The sequence below is a fragment of the Pecten maximus genome, chromosome 17 (assembly GCF_902652985.1).
Source record: "Pecten maximus chromosome 17, xPecMax1.1, whole genome shotgun sequence".
In the NCBI taxonomy this organism is placed as follows: Eukaryota; Metazoa; Mollusca; class Bivalvia; order Pectinida; family Pectinidae; genus Pecten; species Pecten maximus.
Window position 1 is genome coordinate 1,271,031 of NC_047031.1, and position 25,217 is coordinate 1,296,247.

The 25,217-nt window shown below is 37.7% G+C and overlaps 1 protein-coding gene across 7 annotated transcripts in view; it reads right to left on the reverse strand.

The window, feature by feature from the left end:
- Nucleotides 1-621: 621 nt before the first annotated feature.
- LOC117315401 (beta-1,3-galactosyltransferase brn-like) overlaps nt 622-25,217 on the reverse strand; it is an 80,886-nt gene continuing 56,290 nt past the window's right edge. For 4 of the 7 annotated variants that reach the window (XM_033869575.1, XM_033869574.1, XM_033869577.1 and 1 more), the window contains exons 2-3: nt 9,731-9,791; nt 622-5,615 (exon numbers count right to left, since the gene is read on the reverse strand). In XM_033869575.1, coding sequence (XP_033725466.1) covers nt 4,154-5,227 — 1,074 coding nt within the window. In that variant the 5' untranslated portion in view covers nt 5,228-5,615; nt 9,731-9,791 and the 3' untranslated portion in view covers nt 622-4,153. Of the gene's footprint in view, nt 5,616-9,730; nt 9,792-10,504; nt 10,527-11,214; nt 11,232-17,928; nt 18,016-25,217 lie in introns of those variants that run through there. The other 3 variants (XM_033869579.1, XM_033869576.1, XM_033869581.1) reach the window with 3 other exon arrangements.

Sequence of the window (25,217 nt, forward strand, 5' to 3'; positions counted from 1 at the left end):
TTTCGTAATTATTGAAAAATTATCTGTCAAGCCCGTTTGCACTGTTGAGATATTAGGATGTACCCGGGCGTGTGGCATTATATGTAATAAGTAACTAACTTCATTTTTTTTTTTTATAATTATGTCGATTTAACTGCCGATATCCAAGTCCAAGAACATGTGGGTGGGGAATTCGTCTCTACATAGACTTTGTAAACCAGTGCTGATGAATTCAGTGAGTTACCCGTTCGTAAACCAGTGCTGATGAATTCAGTGAGTTACCCGTTCATAAACCAGTGCTGATGAATTCAGTGAGTTACCCGTTCATAAACCAGTGCTGATGAATTCAGTGAGTCACCCGTTCATAAACCAGTGCTGATGAATTCAGTGAGTTACCCGTTCATAAACCAGTGCTGATGAATTCAGTGAGTTACCCGTTCATAAACCAGTGCTGATGAATTCAGTGAGTCACCCGTTCATAAACCAGTGCTGATGAATTCAGTGAGTCACCCGTTCATAAACCAGTGCTGATGAATTCAGTGAGTTACCCGTTCATAAACCAGTGCTGATGAATTCAGTGAGTCACCCGTTCAGCCGGGACGAGGCAGTCTCTTGTGAAATACAAACAACAACAAATAAATATGTGTTATATATAATGTATCTTTATTTTTCACTGGTAATCTTTTTGCTTAATAACCTGAATATGTTTTAAAAGATTGATATCCTCGTTTCCAACTAAAAAAGCACCCATCTCTCTCTCTCTATCTCTCCCTCTTTCTCTCTCCCTCTCTCTCTCTCTCTCCCTCTCTGTCTCTGTCTCTGTCTCTCTCCCTCTCTCTCTCCCTCTCTGTCTCTCTGTGTGTGTGTCTCTCTCTCTCCCTCTCTCTCTCTCTCTCTGTGGTTTTTTTTCTCTCTCTCTCTGTCTTTCTTTTCTAGGAACCTTTACCAGACAACGTGGTAATTTTCATACAAAGCAGTACTCACACTTTTTAAGAATTCTACTACAAATGATTCCAAGATTATCTCACAAACAAACATACATTAATTATATATATATATATTTAATCTGACAACCACATCGGAATGAAATCAGCACTAGGACGGCAGTCTGATATACTAACAATAGTCAGGATAGAAATAAAAATAATTCTTGGTTAAATTGGCCACATCAACCTCTTCCAATATTTCAATATTCATCAGATACATTCAAACAAAAATATTATAATCGTCAAATTGTACCAATTCTTTATGCAGTGTCTATGGACACAAACGAAAATATCATTTCCACCCATCCCGCTAGTTCATTGTGATCCCAATGATAAGGGATGTGTGACATTTTAGGTACAGCTACCCAAAACAATTATCACATACTTATTGCTTTAAATATAGCTTTAATATGTTGTTTTAATGCTATTCATTATCTTGAAACTAAGCAACATGATTGATATTCAATAGAATTTTTTATAGATATGTGAACACATTTTATATTAAGTGTCTCATAAGCCATAATTGGCTGGCTTTTAACATTTTTAAGTTATTGTGTCACAAATGCCTCTTTTTACTGTGATTGTATTAACATGTTACAATTTAATCAACTATGAGTGGTTGATTGATGAGTAATTGTATTAGTGGTATTAAAGATATTCAAATCGGAAATGTTCGAGTATTTCCGTCAGGTAGTAATCAGGCTTAATAATTTTGTGACGTCACAATCGGAACTTTGACGGAAATTCACGAAGTTATTCCGACTAATGTTTGTCAATTTATCTGATTTTTTTTTAAAAAAAAAAGTGAATTTGTCCAAACACTAAGACATTTGAAACATGAATTGTTGATGTGAAATAATGTTTCGTTCGAGCATATCTTTATTCACAATGATGATAAGAGTATGTTTATTTGTTCATTGGATAATTGTCATAAACGTCTAAGTAATGTATTTGAATTTTTTAAACATATCACAGTATTGACGAGATTTTTTTTTTAATTGTAAATAATCGGGTAAAAATCTATTATTCAAAATAGCAATATTCCGGTATCTCTCTGAAATTATATCGATTCAGAAAGATACTTTTCTTTAGGCACACCTCAGTCAGGTTTGACGTCATAGGTATACCAAGTCTCGGCAATTTCCGGCTTTCTTCCGGAAACCCCCGAACATTTCTCCTATAATGATGGAGACACACACTAACTCAAGCTTTGAATACTACAAAGTGCATACTATTATCACGAAGTCAGTTTTCTTGAGCAATGTAATCCATATTTAATATAATATCTAAAAAATAATAATAATTTGAAACAATAAATATTTGTAAAACCTGAATAAATACTTAATATATTATAATTATCTGTCGCAGAAATAATATACATAATACTAAATTATAAATAATTTGGCTAATCTACTTATCACAAACTACTAGAAAATAAATGAATGTTCAGCGCAAGACCTCCCTTATCGAATTGTATTTGTTACTTCAGCGAAATTTCCTCATAAAAAATCATGCTTTCAAATTAATATGGTAAATGAAATTGATTTTCCACGTAAAAAAAATCATCATATTTTCATAATCCACTTCCATTTATACATATATATTGATTTACACATTTGTTGTTTTTGTTCATTTATATTTCATTGCTTTATGATAGGCATGGCTATTGACAACAGATCAAAAAGAAACGAACAAATAACCAGCTGACAAATCTTCTGATTTCTGTTTGTTGTTGTTTTTTCCGTTTTTCTTTTCACCCAGACAGCTCAGAATCCGTTTTGTTTCTCATTCCGTCAAAAGAAAAAAAATGTATGTTGCTGTACTACATGTTGTATTGAATCACAAATAAAATACAATTTAAACTAAGAACATAGACAACAGTCTGTGGTCTTCTTAACGTTACCAGTTGCACTAAATATGAGGTTTTCAATTTTCATCTTATAAAAATATAATATATGATTTATTCAACAATCAGGTTTCTTGTCCGAGATACCTAAGCGTGTCTGAAAATCTGTGACAAGCATGTCTCTATAGGTGAAAAATTGGTGTGGGAGAATCGATAAAAATTCCAAACCATTAAACTTAAGACAAGCATTGTCAAAGATCCAAAAGTATCATGTTATTATATAAATATTTATATTTAAGTATATACATTTTTAAAAAAAAAGGGGGGGGGGGGGGGGTATGCAATGTATAGCAGGGATATCCTTTAAGTATTGACATGCCTAACAGCAAAAGATCACATACATAAAAAGTAAAATTATTGTAAAATTTTATGCGATAGTTTGAAGTCTAAACCACACAAATATCACCTATTCTATGGAAACAAATCTTAGCAGGATTTTGCAATTAAACATAACGAATTTTTTTCATCTTTTGTTTTTACATTTGTCGTAAGTTTTTTTCTTCTCGGATTCATTACAAGTATTGGTAAAATCTATCACTGCCGAACATCCCGGCCAATTCCGTCAAGACTCGGACTTATTCGGAGCATTGGCGAGAATTATCGAGATTCAGAATAAATCATCAAGTCTTTTTTTCAGGCAAAGATATAAGAGAGTTTTCTTAAATTGTCTTTGTTGAAAGCTAGTATTTTTAAGGCCATTTGATGATTTTAAAATGCGATGTCAGTCGTTTTAAAAGCATATCCCGTTATATGATGCATAAAGCTAAAAAAGCAATACTAAATATTTTTCTGCTATCTTGTTAAAATTAAACCTATCTATATACTAAACAGGTACAATGTATTAAAAAAAATTATATTAAAAACAGAAGGGAACTAATTTCAAAAGCCATGTTCTGTGGATATGAAAAAAAATTATAAAAAAATGGATAGATTGGTCACTCAAAAACAACTTGCTGAGTAAGTGATGACAATATTGGCACTCATAATACCAAGGTACTTATTACTGGACTTTTTCATCCTCCAATTCAAAAGAGTTACACTCTGAATGACATTGTTATGAAATGTGTTTTGCATACAATTTATGAATGATTATATATTTTGAACGTAGACCAACACAGATTTGTATAGTGAAGCGTTAATTATATATCGCTTTTCAAGGGACATAATTCGCGTATACAGGACAGGTAGAATAATTGTTAGGCAGCATATACCCTTAAATCAGCTAAAATAAAAACTGATGTTTACGAATCCGTCATTCACATAATTCGTTCCATCTTATTCGTCATACACATTCTGTCTTTGGAAGTGAAAGAACATCGTGCGGTGTTTCTCCAGTTTTGTTTGATTTTAATTTCCCATGTATAAAATATTCGTAAGATGCATAAGGTCCGGTGGTGTGAAAGTGGACACTGTCCATTGGGCGGATAGAGAGTTTTTTAGCCACCATTCCTAGATAGGCGTCATCTATACCAATAGGTTTTACATATGGAAACGCCATCTGCATCTTCTGTGTTACCGAGAAGGAAGTGACGAATGCACCTCCCGCTAAATATGGCGGCCAGAGGTCAAAAGGGTAACGTTCGAGGGAAATATACCATTTCGATGTTTTCGCTCTTTCTGGTTCTCCACAAGATATTAAAAATCCTAGAAATAAATTTTCCTTAGTTTCACGTGATAGGCTCTTTATAAATTGCACTAATCCCGGAACATTAACAAAATGATCATCGTCAACGAACAAAAAATAATTAGCATCAGAACAGGACTCCATTGCCCAGTTAAATGCCATGACTGTTTTTAACGTATTGTTAAAATAAGCGTCCTGGAAATTTTCTTGGACGATATCTTTGTAGAAATCAGCTTCGTAATCGACCATGCCCTGTACGGATTTATTGTAGGCAACTAAAAATACGACTTTTATAATGCCCGGATGTATCTTGGCCCACGTGGTCCGTACAGTGTGGCGTCGATACCAGTTCTGGGCAGCCGATTTGACCAAGATTGCTAGCTTGGCGCCTTTTTGACTATAAAACTTACAGCTGTCCGGCTTGTGTATGTACGTATAGTTATGATGGTACCGCTTTTTAAATGGAATGTCAGTGCCATTTTTTATTTTATCCAACACGTACGGCAAGAGATCGACCTGCAATGGATAATTTCTCATAAACTCCCTTCGGTACGAAATCGGCTCCAATGGGACTTCCTTCAGTGCTCGCATCACACGGTGTCCGAAGAGTCGGCCCCTTAGGAACCCCTTGGATTCTATATCCGACACCTGTTGGACCGATGAGATCAACCACAGTCCAGCCATTATGTACAATACTGGCCGAAGCTTCCGAACGATAAACCATGGCCTCATAGTAAATATCGGCTTACACACACACAAAATTGAATAATCCTCTCTCGGAACTCCTCTGATGACTACGTTTATATTTTGCACCCCAGAAATTAATTTTCACCGAGAAAGCATCTTATCCGAAATTAGAATAGATCTCTTATATGATTATGAACCATCCAATTCACAATCCCGCGAAAGACAAAAACCAATGGACAAATCTGAACTGACGGGTAAGCTATTCCTCAACAGCATAACAACAACGAGTTTCGCGAAGAAGAATTCTCAGGTACAAAAGAGAATCATATGTATGTCCTCCTGTCGTAAGCGGCATTCTACTGCAGTTTTATCAAAAGCTTAATCCATCTTTCCGGATATTTGCAGTTGTCTCCGTTCCTTTCTTAGAACAAACCTGCAAAAAAGAGAAAAGAACTTTTTCAACAAAGTTGATGTATAAATGAAAAAAAAATCAAATCGTTGTCGTTATTATACACTGTATTGGAATGCCATGCTAACAGTTCTTATTCATCAGGCATCATTACTGTCCAACTCCAATACCTACGTCATATCATCATGCCTGCAGCTTCGAATTCTAATTTAACGGAAATGGGTTCAAGACCAAACAATGGGTTCAAGACCAAACAATGTTCACTGTACATTATGTATGTGTTGAATACTTCTGCTCTGGTCAATTTCATGGCGTGGTAAATTGAGTTGCTCTTGAGACAAATAATTTAAGGAAATTGCTGTTGAGACAAAAATGAACTGCTGGCATTAATTAATTTATTCAATCCTGAGGTGTTAATTAACAGGTCTTAATTTATCAGGTCTAATCAATGGACAAATTAAACAGACAAAATTTGGTAGTTTTATTGTGTCCACAAACATAACTAGAAATTGAAAAAAAAATATTGCATTGCTAATGACTCATAAGCGTGTGTATTGCGTTTATCCATATGACGTCTGCACTATGACCACAGTCACCTTTACTTGAGAAAAATTTACGAAATGACAGTTAGATTAATGAAAAATGGACGATGACAGTCAAATTAATGAAAAATGGACGACATGGCAGTCAAATTAACCAAAAACTTAGAATATACACGCAGATATAGAATTGTTAAATATTGGATCAAACTACTCGACACAAAAAACTTTAATTAGGTACACGATGTAAAGGAGTTATTATGCTCTTTAGGTTTCGGCGAAATATGGTTCTGCCAATCACCAAATAACTCTGAAACTATTTTACCTTGTATACGACAAAGAATTTTTGACCAAGCCCAACAGTATTTGAGAGATGCATTAGAAAAGTCCTCGAAATGCGTTTTATATAAACATATTGTGGATAATTTTTCTATTCAGTTTTATTTAACTAACATTTAATTAACTTAGCAATCGAAACTGGCCGCTTTAACAATATTGATCGAAATTTGAGACACTGTTTAATTTGTAAATCAACGACTGAGATAGAAGATGAATACCATTTTGTATTAATATGTAATAAGTATACCAATTTAAGAAGACGCCTCATTAAGAAATACTATTGGCAAAAGCCTTCAATGTTCAAATTAATACAGTGTACAAAATATCAAAGAATTAAGTCGCTCAGGCAAATTTATATTTGAAGCAAACAAAATCCGATCTTTATATCTTTAATCCGTACTCCACTTTGTATTTGTACTGATTTGGTGTTATTTATGGTAATAAGCTACAAAAACAATAAAGTATTTATCAAATACATGGTATAACCAAGATGACATTTCTGTTAAATTGATCCTAAATCCATTATGTTATATCTTAATATAAGAAATCCACTGAATCGCCCGCGATACTAGAATTGTACTGTGTGACTGTGTCCAAACAAAAATGTCTTATAACAATATCATTCGTCTTATTTGACAAAAAATAATAACTAAAAAATTGTATCTATAATTTAAAACACATAGATTTGTTCAGCTTTGTTCCCTTAAGGAAGATATAAAAAAGTAAGGGGTGGGGCAGGAGAAGAGAGCCTTGGAGGTTAGGGGTGGGGCGAGTAGAGGGAGCCTTGGAGGTTAGGGGTGGGGCAGGTAGAGAGAGCCTTGGAGGTTAAGGGTGGGGCGGGTACAGAGAGCCTTGGAGGTTAGGGGTGGGGCGGGTAGAGAGAGCCTAGGAGGTTAGGGGTGGGGCGGGTAGAGAGAGCCTTGGATATTAGGGGTGGGGCGGGTAGAGAGAGCCTTGGAGGTTAGGGGTGGGGCGGGTAGAGAGAGCCTAGGAGGTTAGGGGTGGGGCGGGTACAGAGAGCCTTGGATATTAGGAGTGGGGCGGGTAGAGAGAGCCTTGGAGGTTAGGGGTGGGGCGGGTAGAGAGAGCCTTGGAGGTTAGGGGTGGGGCGGGTAGAGAGAGCCTAGGAGGTTAGGGGTGGGGCGGGTAGAGAGAGCCTTGGAGGTTAGGGGTGGGGCGGGTAGAGAGAGCCTTGGAGGTTAGGGGTGGGGCGGGTAGAGAGAGCCTAGGAGGTTAGGGGTGGGGCGGGTAGAGAGAGCCTTGGAGGTTAGGGGTGGGGCGGGTAGAGAGAGCCTAGGAGGTTAGGGGTGGGGAAGGAGAAGACAGCCTTGGAGGTTAGGGGTGGGGCGGGTAGAGAGAGCCTTGGAGGTTAGGGGTGGGGCGGGTAGAGAGAGCCTTGGAGGTTAGGGATTGGGCAGGAGAAGAGAATCTTGGAGGTTAGGGGTGGGGCGGGTAGAGAGGACCTTGGAGGTTAGGGGTGGGGCGGGTAGAGAGCCTTGGATATTAGGGGTGGGACGGGTAGAGAGAGCCTTGGAGGTTAGGGGTGGGGCGGGTAGAGAGCCTTGGATATTAGGGGTGGGGCGGGTAGAGAGAGCCTTGGAGGTTAGGGGTGGGGCGGGTAGAGAGCCTTGGAGGTTAGGGGTGGGGGGGAGCCTGGGTAGGGCGGGTAGAGAGCCTTGGATATTAGGGATGGGGCGGGTAGAGAGCCTTGGAGGTTAGGGGTGGGGCGGGCAGAGAGCCTTGGATATTAGGGGTGGGGCGGGTAGAGAGCCTTGGATATTAGGGGTGGGGCGGGTAGAGAGCCTTGGATATTAGGGGTGGGGCGGGTAGAGAGCCTTGGAGGTTAGGGGAGGGGCGGGTAGAGAGCCTTGGATATTAGGGGTGGGGCGGGTAGAGAGCCTTGGATATTAGGGGTGGGGCGGGTAGAGAGCCTTGGATATTAGGGATGGGGCGGGTAGAGAGCCTTGGATATTAGGGGTGGGACGGGTAGAGAGCCTAAGAGGTTAGGGGTGGGACGGGTAGAGAGCCTTGGAGGTTAGGGGTGGGGCGGGTAGAGAGCCTTGGATATTAGGGGTGGGGCAGGAGAAGAGAGCCTTGGAGGTTAGGGGTGGGGCGGGTAGAGAGAGCCTTGGAGGTTAGGGGTGGGGCAGGTAGAGAGAGCCTTGGAGGTTAGGGGTGGGGCGGGTAGAGAGAGCCTTGGAGGTTAGGGGTGGGGCAGGAGAAGAGAGCCTTGGAGGTTAGGGGTGGGGCGGGTAGAGAGAGCCTTGGAGGTTAGGGGTGGGGCAGGTAGAGAGAGCCTTGGAGGTTAGGGGTGGGGCGGGTAGAGAGAGCCTTGGAGGTTAGGGATTGGGCAGGAGAAGAGAACCTTGGAGGTTAGGGGTGGGGCGGGTAGAGAGGACCTTGGAGGTTAGGGGTGGGGCGGGTAGAGAGCCTTGGATATTAGGGGTGGGACGGGTAGAGAGAGCCTTGGAGGTTAGGGATGGGGCGGGTAAGGAGCCTTGGATATTAGGGGTGGGGCGGATAGAGAGCCTTGGAGGTTAGGGGTGGGACGGGTAGAGAGCCTTGGATATTAGGGGTGGGACGGGTAGAGAGAGCCTTGGAGGTTAGGGGTGGGGCGGGTAGAGAGCCTTGGATATTAGGGGTGGGGCGGGTAGAGAGCCTTGGAGGTTAGGGGTGGGACGGGTAGAGAGCCCTGGAGATTAGGGGTGGGACGGGTAGAGAGCCTTGGAGGTTAGGGGTGGGGCGGGTAGAGAGAGCCTTGGATATTAGGGGGTGGTTGGAGTTGAATATTGCTGGATACTACATGTGTATGATAAACTATTTCATTTTGCGTTAAGACCAGTTTCGAGTCAAATACATTTATAACCTCATCTACGCCAAAAAGTAGGGAATGCGCTACCACCGTAATCCATACTGTACATAACAATTGTCAAGTTCTGGAAGGTTCATTGGCAGTTCACAATACTGTACAGTGCCCGCCATTGTTATACATGTTTTGTACTGATGAGCTATAAAGCTCAAGATCAATAAACAAATTGAAATTGAAATTGAACGGTGGTTTATGCATATCGTAGTTATCAAACATACGGCAGGCTACTCTCGCATATTAATTTTTTTGAAGTGAAATAACATGTACATGTTATGGTCATGAAGTATCGATTTCAATATTAAGCCTATATTATAGAACACAGTATCATGATTTTAAAAGAATTTTGATATTTCGTCATTATTTACAAAAGAAATATTTGACTTAAAACATACCTTGAATACCGCGTTTGATCCATTCTGTGTAGACACCGCATTTGGTTGAATTTATCCTCTCCTGAAGACAAATTGAAATAAAATTAAATGATCTTTTCGATAACCTAGGTCTGAAATAGGCTAGGCAGTAAACGAGCTACTAAAGTTCAATCAGACGTGTGCCGGTCAAAGCTTGCCATATTTCTCACTATATTCATTTGGGATTAGGGATTAGTAAACCTTACGAGGCGGATTACTGGGGGACACCCAATACATTGGTTTAGTGGCTTTGAGCTCTTAACGGATAAAGAATCAACAATAGTAGACGCTTTATAAATAGAATATTTTACATAATCTAAATGTCAATTCTAGAAATGGCAACATACAATTTTAATTTTGACGGTAAAATGATTAAAAGTCTAACAAGCTGCCCTGTACGACGTACAGTATATATATATATATATATATAAACTGATAATTGACAAAAGAAGACGTTACATTTTGCACTATCGCTTTCACTCTATTAGAGCTTCAGGTGCGTAGTAACAGTACATAATGGTGTGACGTCACGAATTGCACATTTCAACAAGCAATTATGTACAATGTAAGTTCGTGAAATGACGAGTCCATTAAGTACACGGGTAGTTCTTACAGATACAGACTTAGATACTGATCTCTACAATACTTGTTACATATTAACGCCTGAAGAATCATTAATTATCAACATTAGATTAGGAAATTGATTTAAATTGCACTGATAAATTTTAGGTTTATCGTTTTATCTGGTACACGTACATAATGCTATGTAGTCATTTCAATCTCCACCAACTTTCAATCTCGGATCTCCCAAACTCCTCTCTCCCTCTTTTCCACCCCATCCCGTCCCTACCAACTCTCACATTCCCCAACCCCTGAATCCCGCCTTCCAACCCTAACCCATCGCTACCAACTCTCACATCCCACAACCCACCAATCCCGGCCACCTTCCTTCACACACCATCCTTACAATCTCTCTCATCCCCCACACCCCGACTGCACCTTCCCATCAAACTCTCACCTACCTCCTAACCCCGAGGTTGTACCTCCACAAACCCACACACTCACACACACCCAATGTACCTCCACACAACCCCATGCACCCCCGCACACCCACACACTCACAAACCCCACACCCCCAATGTACCTCAACACAACCCCATGTACCCCTGCCCACTCGCACACCCCTATACCCTCACACATCCAATGTACCTCCACACAACCCCAAACAACCCCGGGCACCAGTAGTATACTCCATACCGTCCGTGTACCTCCATCCCCACACCAACACCAACGTACCCCCCCCCCCCCCCCCCCCCCCCCGACACACACATACTCACAGGCCCCCTCCCTCCTTAACACCCACTCCCACGCCCCTCCACCCCTATTCCACGTACCCCCATACACAAACAAACCCCACCCCACCCCCACCCCACACCCTTCATACACACAAACACACTAACACGTACCTCTGCTCAAGGTGAACCCGGTAAGTAATAAATACTTACACACTAAATGTACTGGTATATATGACGCCTATTTTAAATGCTGTATATATCAAATTGATCATGCTTGAACTACACAATGTAAATCGGCTGTATAACTATTGTTTGATCTAAAGCCTCCGGCCACTCGGCTGACCAGACCAAACGGTCAGTCGAGTTGTTGGCGTGGTTACGTGTCCTTTTAAGAGAGCAGATCGCTCATATATCAGTGCCTAGTTAGCTTGACGTTTCTAAAAATTAAAAAAAATGGATAAGTGAATTCTTAAGACATGCACTTTTGATTAAATTTGCCTTTATCAATGAGCTGATTATGGATATACAATGGAAACAGAAAAAGTTATTTGTTTACATAATTCTCTCGTGAATCTAACCAGACTTGGTCCACTAGAATTCGTGAAAACAATGCTTTACTTACGATTTACACCCCAACCAGTCTACCGTATCGTGTACTTTAAGGCTAATGTCCGTTTACTAGAATCTAAACACTACGGCAGACTACATCAATACCATACAGACATTGTTGTGTTAATTTTGTTGAATGGAATATGAGAATTTAGTTCTAGAAACATGGATATATAGACAGAAACTAAATAATTTTTGAGAAATGCAAGACACGGCATTATTAAAAGTCCAGCGTACCACAAAACCTTGTGAAAATGTCCACTGATGTCAACGGCCTATCTTACTACAAAAATCCAAACACGAGCCCCTGTGAAGTTGACCATCGTCTGCAACTTAGCGGCACTGATTTGACCGGCTACTGAATGGACGTGGAATACGTTTTGAACGAAATATCATTGAAATAGTTTTCTCCTACTGTCAAAACTTTCACATACATATTTTAAGAGCTGGTATTCTTCTGAAAATCACGTAAATCCAGTCGATACAACCCTAAGTGTTTCCGAGGAAACAAACTAACCTATCCGGTACAATACCAGTACGACGTAGTATCACTTCTAAATGATAACGGTATATCATTGCGCAGAAAAATGGCTTAAATTTAAAAAAAAAAATAATTCTTGTAACTGTGAACAATTTTACATTTACAAACATATATGAAATATATGATCACGCCAAATTTGTGCAAAAAAAAAAAAAATACCATCTGGTTTAACACAGGAGTAATGGGAGACTGTCACACAGAATGTAAATATATCGTAAGTAAAGCATAGTTTTCACGAATTATAGTAGACCGGGCGTGGTTAGATTCACGGGAGAATTATATAAACCCGCTGGATAAAGATATCAACTTTGAAGTAGATTTTTTTTAGTAATCGTCATTATTGGTACCATGGTACCAATAGACTTAGATGATTATCAAATGTATTTAATAAATTGGTACCTTGGACCAATATAATTAATCAATGTCAAGATTTAAAGATACAAGAGACCCAAGGGCCTTAACGGTCATCTGACTCTAAGTTAAAGACCCTTTTACTATTGTAGTCGGCATTCTCTGTAGCGAGAATAGAGGCACCGTTGGCTATGGTGGCCATCTTGGAATTTGGATCAACCCGAAAAATAACATCACTTGTTCAAGACTATCTCGGGATCATTTCTGGTAAGTTATGAAATTTGAGAAGTTTGAAATAGATGTTGTTCAGGAAAACCATGATTACCCAATAATGTTACAAAATGGCCGAAAAATAACAACACTTTGTTGGCTCTCCTTCCTTAACATCCTCACCAATTTCCAGCTCAATGGCACCAGTGGAACTGGTGAAGAAGTTTATAAAAAAAAATTTCAAGATGGCTGCAATTGCGGCCATCTTGGATTTCTGACCGACCCAAAAAATAACAAAACTTGGTCTCAAGATCATTTCAGGCAGGTTTCAGCTCAATCCCACTATTGGAATTTGAGAAGAAGTTTGAAATGTGAAAAGTTTACGCACGGCGCACGACGGACGACGCACGGCGCACGACGATATTTGCATATCTCCGCCCCTTAAAAATAATAACAGAGCTCACTCTGGTAGATATTTGCCTAGCCCCCGCCCTGATGGAAATTTGCATTTATTCGCCCCTTATAGATAATAGCTATGTCCCTGATAAATATTTTCAATCATACTCCCCTATATAGAGAGGTTCCAGCACGAGTAATTGTTGGATATGGTGTTTTGGTCTTTCGAAATGATTAAATTTTCAAAAATTACGAAAGACAGGACGAGCTTTGAAAATTAAATACAAGAGTGAAGTACATACCATATCCACTAATACGAACGCATTTAACAATGACACCAGGAAAACTCTAGTTTTAACTTCATTTCTCTACATTTTGACCATGAAATGATAAACGACAAGGATGCTTATCCACGAAAAAGTTTATAAAGATAGCATTTCAATAGTAACATTTAAATAACATTTGGCATATTACCAGTTAAACGTGTAATAGTCTTTAAGTCTAATGGCATTTATTCAAATATAGATGACATGTTATGATACACATGTTTTGACCATAGATAATAAAAATGGTGATACTTATCTAGGTCATCACACTGTTGTATTTTTGGTAGAAAGGCGGCCATATTTGACCGCCTGGCTGGTACGTTTGTCATATCAGTGATCGACTGACTTCACGGAGCTCAAACATATTGAAGCTAAGGATCGTCTTATTTTTTTCGCACTGTATCCGATTCGATAAAATTACTAGTGCATATCGTAAAGCAGTACAATGCTATATAACGGCCATAGCTATGTGATATGAACGAGGTAGATTGACTCGTACAAAACAACTGTTAACGATAAACACCCTACACATTGAAGACATTACATTAACTGGATCAAAATAACTTAGGTCAAGGTCATTGAATTGTGTCCATTAGTTTAAAGAGCCATTTCAAGACGCAGTGTTGTGGTCTGTAAGCTATCAAATATATGATGTGTGCATATTAAGCCGTTGTGATACCCCAATTAGTCCCCATTATACGTATCGGAATACACTTTTCTATTTTCACTGGGGTGAAAATATTACTGTTGATATTTTCACTCTTTTTAACCAATCACAGCACATTATTTGGAGTGAAAATTTCAACTTTCTGACAAAACTAGCATATCTTTAGGAATTGCAACTGGTAGGAAACAAAAATGTAATTAGTCGAAATAACTACGGCATAATATATATCAAACCACATTCTGTCATCAATAAATCATGATCTATCCAAAAGATAATCTTCTCTTGTCCAAGCTACTCATGAAATGTGCATAACTACAAACGAACCCCTGTCTATACAACAATTATTCTACTAACCTCAGAGTGTAATCCGATATGCAATGGGACAGTGACATTCAACTTGCATGAATAATAATAATAATAATAATAATTGCAACAATAAGCCAGTCTTCAGAACTCCCGACAAACGAGCACGTGTTTCGTCACGGTTAATGTCCGTCTCCAATTAGAAAGGATAGGCTACTTCCTGACAGTGAGAGTGATTGAATGTAACACACAGATTTTGATCTTTGCAGTCAAGATTTGTTTCTAGATATTCATCGTCCATGTCCATTTGCAAACGTCTTCAATTAGTCGGCCTACAATATTCACAACCATGGGTTTACCATAGACATGCCACTTGGACATATTTGGCAGCTGTGCTGCCGTTGATATCTGTACGCCAACATTTAAATCTACGAAGGTTAAACACATAATATATAGATCTAAAAGCTTTTGCATTAAATTGCTTGGTCATTACACACACTGCATTTATAAGTTAAGTTTATTTCCAGATCAGGATTGATTGATCCTCTATACTGGACTCAACATAGAATATATATATGTACAAATCATAATAAATAGTGTTCAGTTCCATGAAATGCTATTTAAAAGTTTCTATTGTTATATCGGCTCTGTAATTATAAAAGATGACTTGGTTTTCCCAGAATTTATCAAGTCTATTCTTAAAACAGTTTGTGTTAGGGTCAGATATCACGGTTTCCGACAGAGAATTCCAGATCCTTGCTGATCTCACAGTGACATAGTTTCTTCTGAGAGAAGATATTGCTCTTTGTGGAAAATTGATGTAATGTTATTTTTTTTCGAAACTTGTGTCCCATGTGTTAAACTGCATAGTTCAGTGGAGTACTGATAAAACGGCAGGTAAACAGACAGAGTGACAGATTGAAACTTGCATCGGGAAGGATGAGAACAAATTGATTATTAACAGTATATTCCTGGTAATTTGACGAATATCAGTTACTTTACCGAGTAGGATTGACACTTTGTTGCTTTCCATGGGTGTGCATCTAGAAACAAGGAGTATTCTCTCCTTTACCGGTGTGAGATTGACATAATATCTAACCCCCTTTGGGGGGTTGGGACAGGGGAATCTCCAACCGAGGGGAAGATTCTTAAGTTGCCAAACACGAGGGTTGAGATTGCCCTGTCTCTCTTCCGTAAAGGTGAATGATTGTTTCTTTCTTATCCTGTTTTCCCTCTTATGTATCTAATATTTACGTTACTTTAATGCAATGAAATGTTGACGTCACGTGATTGAATTGTCGACGTGACGTCATTGTACCTTTGCCGTGAAGTCATGGCATTGTTGACGTAACGAAATACAATTGTTGAGAACGTGAGAAGAGCACGTGTAGCTTGTCTTTTCCCTAGGGTGAGATAAGAAAACTGCGAATACCCCTGTCCTAGGGACAAAGACAAGCTACACGTGATCTTCTCACGTTTTCAACAATTGTATTTCGTCACGTCAACATGACGTCACGGCAACAGTACAATGACGTCACGGCAACATTTCCTTGCATTGCTTAAACGTCAATATTAGATACATAAGAGGGTAAACAGGGTAAGAAAAAAAGTGAGACAGGGGAATCTCAACCCTCGGGGTAAGATAATTAAGCTAAAAACTTAAAAAAATATCCCCCTCGGGTTCAGATTCCCCTGTCTCACCCCCAAAGGAGTGAAAGATTATATTAAGCTCAATTTTCAGGAAGATTTTTTTAAGCTGCCAAACACTCACCAAGCCTCGAGTTTGGCAAGTTAATAGTTTCCCCCTCAGGTTGAGATTCCCGTCTCGCCAAAAAGGGATACAAGATTATATCAATTCCGTCAAAACATAACGTACTACAAATGTACTCAGCTACGAATGTTGGTTAAAAGACTGACCCGTCCTCATTAGTATTTATATACACAAACTCTTATATATCACTATGTACCTTATACATGGATAACCAAATGCATGTCTCAAGTATTTAGTAAAGCAAATATGTCCAGGGCCCAGTTGTTCAAATGGTGATATGGCTAATCACGGTTTAATACACATTTTTGAAATCATGATTAAGTTATTTTTGGTAAAACAAACATAACAAAAAATCATGAAACGATAACACCAGTCAGTTTCTTCCTACCTGCCCATTTTACGGAACACACACACTCAGGTTTTGAATTGAAGGAAAATGAGATTTTCACTAATCAAGTGATTAAGCTAATCACCTTTTGAACAACTGGGCCCTGATGTATGTTTCAAACATGGTTATTAAGAACCTTTGTTGATTTTAACCACTTTAGTCGTCTCCGTGTCCAAAGCCAGATACATAATCTGTATTGGTTGTGACTTAAATATTAACATATTATGTTTTCATAGCATGACTTGCATGGTATGCATCGTTTACGTAATGAGCTGGACTAGAATCAATATGAACCCTGAAAATAGCAACCCAGATGTTACTTTGTGCAGACTAGTACACACTACATCCGGGTTAACACATAAGTAACGACTTTATCTAAATCTTAATCCTGCCACACACATTTGTCATTTAAACGAATATTTTGATTGGCCAGATTTTCTTAGGAATATTTAATGTTAAATTCTTGTCAATCATGAATCCTTTGACCTGCAAATTGTTGCTTCAAACGAATGTTTTGACTTACCAAACTGTAGTTTCTAACGAATGTTTTGACTTACCAAACTGTAGTTTCTAACGAATGTTTTGACTTACCAAACTGTAGTTTCTAACGAATGTTTTGACTTACCAAACTGTAATTTCTAACGAATGTTTTGACTTACCAAACTGTAGTTTCTAACGAATGTTTTGACTTACCAAACTGTAGTTTCTAACGAATGTTTTGACTTACCAAACTGTAGTTTCTAACGAATTTGTAGCATCTAACTAATGTCTTGAATTGCTTAACTATAGTTTCTACATGTAACGAATGTTTTGACTTGCCAAATTGTAGCTTGTAACGAATATGTTGACATGCCAAATTGTATTCTCTAACCAATGATTAAACAAGGCAAATTATTTAGACCTTAAACAATGTTTGAATTTATAAATCGTATGTATACTCTAGTTAAATTATCTTTTGGGAGAAATAACGAACCCACACTGTCTACTCTAATTTCGTTCTGCATTTGGATAGTGTGCATTAAAAGTCAACTATTAATAATATAAACAAAACATCACAATACACTGCTGTACACTGGCAATGTGGTGTAAATCTTTCGGCAGTCAATCTCCGGAGTCGGGTTTAAGTTTGAGCAAGAAAATGATTTGTGAGAACACATTTGGTAAATATCTTATCTATTGACAAACAAATATGATAAATATCGTATCTATTGACAGATATGTTTTTGGAAATATGTACCGGGATGTAAAATTCTAAATTTCAATACATTCTGGTAAAAGCAGCCACATGAAAACCTAGCCTGTTTGTACGCTGGCGATACTTACGTGGAGGAGTGGTAGCTAGTGGTGGTTCTAGAGTGCTCTGATACAAGCCATTCCCTCACACATCCTCCACAACCGTCGTCTAACCAAACTCCAATATCAATGAAACCCCTGACCCATATCGTCTCTAACTGTACGAAGGGAGATATTAAAAAAAAGCAATTGCCGAACCGACAATGAATGGCTTTGTAAATAGAGTTGCGATCTTTGAGACCATGTAAACAATGTAAACGTGACTATATTTTAAACAGTCTAGTGCTGCGGTTGTTTAGATAAGTAGGTCTAGTTAAATGATCAGGAACGTAATATCAATATAATCAGGAGACTTCTCAAGAAGTTTTATGACAGTAAAAATGAGCGCTGTTTCAAGTGCGACACGGGTACCTGTTTGTATAGTAGTTGAATACACAGGATTATCTGTAGGACGGTGGTGAAGCGAGTGTACTGACAAGCCGCGGAAATATGCTGCCTGAAGCTACCACCTATATCTACAGTCAAGCCTGCTATAGGGACCACGGAACCAAATGATTTCCCATAGACGGTAATGTTAACGTTTATCACTGTACTGCTTAAATGGAGTTTTCAACACTGGTCCAGTAGCAATAATTTTGAAGTATGTCATCTCGGAAACCTCTAAATGGAATTATAAAAAATTCTACCAATTTGAACTTTTTTTATATGGGGGCCGCCATCTTGTATTGAAATCAGCACCAAAAATTCATCTAAATTAATAACAAAATACACACTTACTTACCTCCCCCTGACAAAAACAGGCTAGCAAAAAAATAACTGTTTTTCTATATATTTTACATCTATATGTATTGCCCGACCCACATATTAAAACTTTGGAAACTTCTCTCATCTTAATATCCAATCAGTAGGCCCCGATGTATTCACCTTCCTATTAAATCTTCTGCCCAAACGGGGAAAACCCACATTCTATTTTTGATTTGGTTCCGTGGTCCCTATAGAATCGTACACATTTTTCAAATTTAACTTTTCTGGGACAGGACAGGACCATAGGGTATGATGTCCAAATAGGAAGTGGCTGGCTGCAAGTCTTGGGCTGGTAGGTCAAGTCTTCTATTGGTACCGGAGATGGAGATTCGTATTAGAAAAGGACATAAAAATTGAAACAATTTTTTAGTTAAAATAGAAATATCTTGCTGAATTTTAAATCCAGATAGATGTCTTTTGGTCATATAAGAGTATTGATATTGTACTACTGAAAAATATAAACAAATAAGAAATACCCTGAAGATCAAGGGCAGATAACTCCATGCTATCTCCCCACCCCCCTTATTTCTCGCCTTTATCTTAAAAAAACCTAGGACAAGAGCATTTTTGTATATAATTGAGTCAAACACACACACAGGACAGTGGGCCGGGCTAGGGACAACAAAACTACCAAAATAACCACCAGAAATCGAACCGGGGTAGTGACAACAGAACAACCAATCACATCACCGAACACCGAACCGGGCTAGAGTCAAGAGTACAACCAGAAAAAACACCAAAAATCGAACCGGGGTACTGACTACAGAACAACCAGACACACCACGGGACTACGAAACACGCGTTATACAGCTACCATTGAAATAAATACTATATTTTCCTATTAACCTGGTCTATGGCCCCCTTTACACTGTACACAGGCCCATATTTTCATTATAAACAAGCTCAGGATCTAATTTCCTGCTTAAATTCTGCCAAAATATCTCCATGATGAAAATACCAGCCGAATATGTTCAGATCGGTCCCGTAATCTGGTGTCCAGGGACGCTGAACGGCATAAAATGTCAAATCCGGTAGCTCCCTATAGGGACCACGGAACCAAATGATTTCCCATAGACGGTAATGTTAACGTTTATCACTGTACTGCTTAAATGGAGTTTTCAACACTGGTCCAGTAGCAATAATTTTGAAGTATGTCATCTCGGAAACCTCTAAATGGAATTATAAAAAATTCTACCAATTTGAACTTTTTTTATATGGGGGCCGCCATCTTGTATTGAAATCAGCACCAAAAATTCATCTAAATTAATAACAAAATACACACTTACTTACCTCCCCCTGACAAAAACAGGCTAGCAAAAAAATAACTGTTTTTCTATATATTTTACATCTATATGTATTGCCCGACCCACATATTAAAACTTTGGAAACTTCTCTCATCTTAATATCCAATCAGTAGGCCCCGATGTATTCACCTTCCTATTAAATCTTCTGCCCAAACGGGGAAAACCCACATTCTATTTTTGATTTGGTTCCGTGGTCCCTATAGAGGATATCTGTCTATATATATACAGTCAAACCTGTCGCAGAGTCCAGTTATCTATAACTTACAGCCAAGCCTGTTTTAACAACCTATTGTCTATAAGACTAGGAAATGGAAATGTCTTCTGTATCATCGGAGGCACCCGATATTAAATTCATGTCAAGTCATGATAATTACACGTTCTCAAAATAAGAACCAGGGTTTTACCAAAGAAACAACTGTGTGTAAAACGCGTATCGACAGATTAAACCTTGATGTCGCTCTAAAACATTCACAAGGGATATCATAACGTCGACCATACGAGTCGTCGGCCAAACGCTCGGGATGTCCGTAAAGTAGATTGTATTAAGTTTGCTTTCCAAGGCACAAACAGGAACGTACCTATTAAGCATTGGAGGCTGTCGTGAAAATCAGACATTACCCTACAACCTCACAAACGTCAGTGCCAAATGCATATTTTATTTCTTAGACGGAATTGTAAGCTGCCGATTTAATGACTCCCTGGGAGTCGGTTAAAACTCCGAATCGATCCCGTACCCCTTCATAATCAAAACAACCTTAATTATATTTGAGGTTAGTTATTTAAATATTGGTGTAATACGAGCAGAACATTGACCTGAGATGTCATACGTTTAATTATTCCTGTTCTAATCAGGACAAAGGAAGAACGATGCCCCGCTTTTGATACCTACTCGGGTAACCTCGGACTGGTACGTAAATCTAAAGTCTTGACTGAAATGTAAGCAAATAGAGGAGACCACCACAGAGAGTCTAGTGATCTACTTAGTTATTGGTATAATTCGTCTGTACTACATCAGTGTCCATTGACCGTTGATGATAAACCAGGGCAAATAAACATTTTCAATACACACGTCTTCACAAGTAACATTATTGTCTGTTCATACTTGCTCAAATTGTCGATAGGCCGTAAAACAATACAAGGCCAGGACAACACTTCATAACTGATACAGTCTGAATAAGTATGCATGATTTGTTTGTTTTTTGTTTAAAGTCCTATCAACAGTCAGGGTCATTTAAGGTCGTACCAGGTTTTGGAGGTGGAGAAAAGCCAAAGCACCCGGAGGAAAACCCCCGACCTATGGTCAACACCAGGCAACTCACAACATAGTTAGTGGTAAAGCGTCGGAACACCTTAACCACTCGGCACCTATGCAGGATATGTACATGTTTGTCCATGGATATACAGGTGTATTAATGAACAGGGCGTGTACCTGCATTGCATTTCAAGTGTTTTAATGAACAGGACATGTAAATGCATTGATATGCAGGTATATTAATAAACAGGACATGTATTGATAAGCACATGTACATAGATTGAGATACATGTGTACTATTTAACAGGACATACACATGTACATAGATTGATATGCAGGTGTACTATTTAACAGGACATACACATGTACATAGATTGATATACATTTGTACTATTTAACAGGACATACACATGTACATAGATTGATATACATGTGTACTATTTAACAGGACATACACATGTACATAGATTGATATACATGTGTACTATTTATTTAACAGGACATACACATGTACATGGACTGATATACATGTGTACTATTTAACAGGACATACACATGTACATAGACTGATACACATGTGTACTATTTAACAGGACATACACATGTACATAGACTGATATACATGTGTACTATCTAACAGGACATACACATGTACATAGATTGATATACATGTGTACTATTTAACAGGACATACACATGTACATAGATTGATATACATGTGTACTATTTAACAGGACATACACATGTACATAGATTGATATACATGTGTACTATTTAACAGGACATACACATGTACATAGATTGATATACATGTGTACTATTTAACAGGACATACACATGTACATAGATTGATATACATTTGTACTATTTAACAGGACATACACATGTACATAGATTGATATACATGTGTACTATTTAACAGGACATACACATGTACATGGACTGATATACATGTGTACTATTTAACAGGACATACACATGTACATAGATTGATACGCATGTGTACTATTTAACAGGATATACACATGTACACAGATTGATATGCATGGGTACTATTTAACAGGACATACACATGTACATAGATTGATATACATGTGTACTATTTATTTAACAGGACATACACATGTACATGGACTGATATACATGTGTACTATTTAACAGGACATACACATGTACATAGACTGATACACATGTGTACTATTTAACAGGACATACACATGTACATAGACTGATACACATGTGTACTATTTAACAGGACATACACATGTACATAGACTGATACGCATGTGTACTATTTAACAGGACATACACATGTACATAGATTGATATACATGTGTACTATCTAACAGGACATACACATGTACATAGATTGATATACATGTGTACTATTTAACAGGACATACACATGTACATAGATTGATATACATGTGTACTATTTAACAGGACATACACATGTACATAGACTGATATACATGTGTACTATTTAACAGGACATACACATGTACATAGATTGATATACATGTGTACTATTTAACAGGACATACACATGTACATAGATTGATATACATGTGTACTATTTAACAGGACATACACATGTACATAGACTGATATACATGTGTACTATTTAACAGGACATACACATGTACATAGACTGATATACATGTGTACTATTTAACAGGACATACACATGTACATAGATTGATATACATGTGTACTATTTAACAGGACATACACATGTACATAGATTGATATACATGTGTACTATTTAACAGGACATACACATGTACATAGATTGATATACATTTGTACTATTTAACAGGACATACACATGTACATAGATTGATATACATGTGTACTATTTAACAGGACATACACATGTACATGGACTGATATACATGTGTACTATTTAACAGGACATACACATGTACATAGATTGATACGCATGTGTACTATTTAACAGGACATACACATGTACACAGATTGATATACATGTGTACTATTTAACAGGACATACACATGTACATAGATTGATATACATGTGTACTATTTAACAGGACATACACATGTACATATACAGGTGTACTATTTAACAAGACATACACATGTACATAGATTGATATACATTTGTACTATTTAACAGGACATACACATGTATATAGATTGATATACATGTGTACTATTTAACAGGACATACACATGTACATGGATTGATATATATGTGTACTATTTAACAGGACATACACATGTACATAGATTGATATACATGTGTACTATTTAACAGGACATACACATGTACATAGATTGATATACATGTGTATTATTCAACAGGACATACACATGTACATAGATTGATATACATTTGTACTATTTAACAGGACATACACATGTACATCAATTGATATACATGTGTACTATTTAACAGGACATACACATGTACATAGATTGATATACATGTGTACTATTTATTTAACAGGACATACACATGTACATGGACTGATATACATGTGTACTATTTAACAGGACATACACATGTACATAGACTGATACACATGTGTACTATTTAACAGGACATACACATGTACATAGACTGATACGCATGTGTACTATTTAACAGGACATACACATGTACATAGATTGATATACATGTGTACTATTTAACAGGACATACACATGTACATAGACTGATATACATGTGTACTATTTAACAGGACATACACATGTACATCGATTGATATACATGTGTACTATTTAACAGGACATACACATGTACATGGACTGATATACATGTGTACTATTTAACAGGACATACACATGTACATGGACTGATATACATGTGTACTATTTAACAGGACATACACATGTACATAGATTGATATACATGTGTACTATTTAACAGGACATACACATGTACATAGATTGATATACATTTGTACTATTTAACAGGACATACACATGTACATAGATTGATATACATGTGTACTATTTAACAGGACATACACATGTACATGGACTGATATACATGTGTACTATTTAACAAGACATACACATGTACATAGATTGATACGCATGTGTACTATTTAACAGGACATACACATGTACACAGATTGATATACATGTGTACTATTTAACAGGACATACATATGTACATAGATTGATATACATGTGTACTATTTAACAGGACATACACATGTACATAGATTGATATACATGTGTACTATTTAACAGGACATACACATGTACATATATTGATATACATGTGTACTATTTAACAGGACATACACATGTACATAGATTGATATACATTTGTACTATTTAACAGGACATACACATGTACATAGATTGATATACATGTGTACTATTTAACAGGACATACACATGTACATAGATTGATATACATGTGTACTATTTATTTAACAGGACATACACATGTACATGGACTGATATACATGTGTACTATTTAACAGGACATACACATGTACATAGACTGATACACATGTGTACTATTTAACAGGACATACACATGTACATAGACTGATACGCATGTGTACTATTTAACAGGACATACACATGTACACAGATTGATATACATGTGTACTATTTAACAGGACATACACATGTACATAGACTGATATACATGTGTACTATTTAACAGGACATACACATGTACATAGACTGATATACATGTGTACTATTTAACAGGACATACACATGTACATGGATTGATATACATGTGTACTATTTAACAGGACATACACATGTACATATATTGATATACATGTGTACTATTTAACAGGACATACACATGTACATAGACTGATATACATGTGTACTATTTAACAGGATATACACATGTACATAGATTGATATACATGTGTACTATTTAACAGGACATACACATGTACATAGATTGATATACATGTGTACTATTTAACAGGACAGACACATGTACATGGACTGAT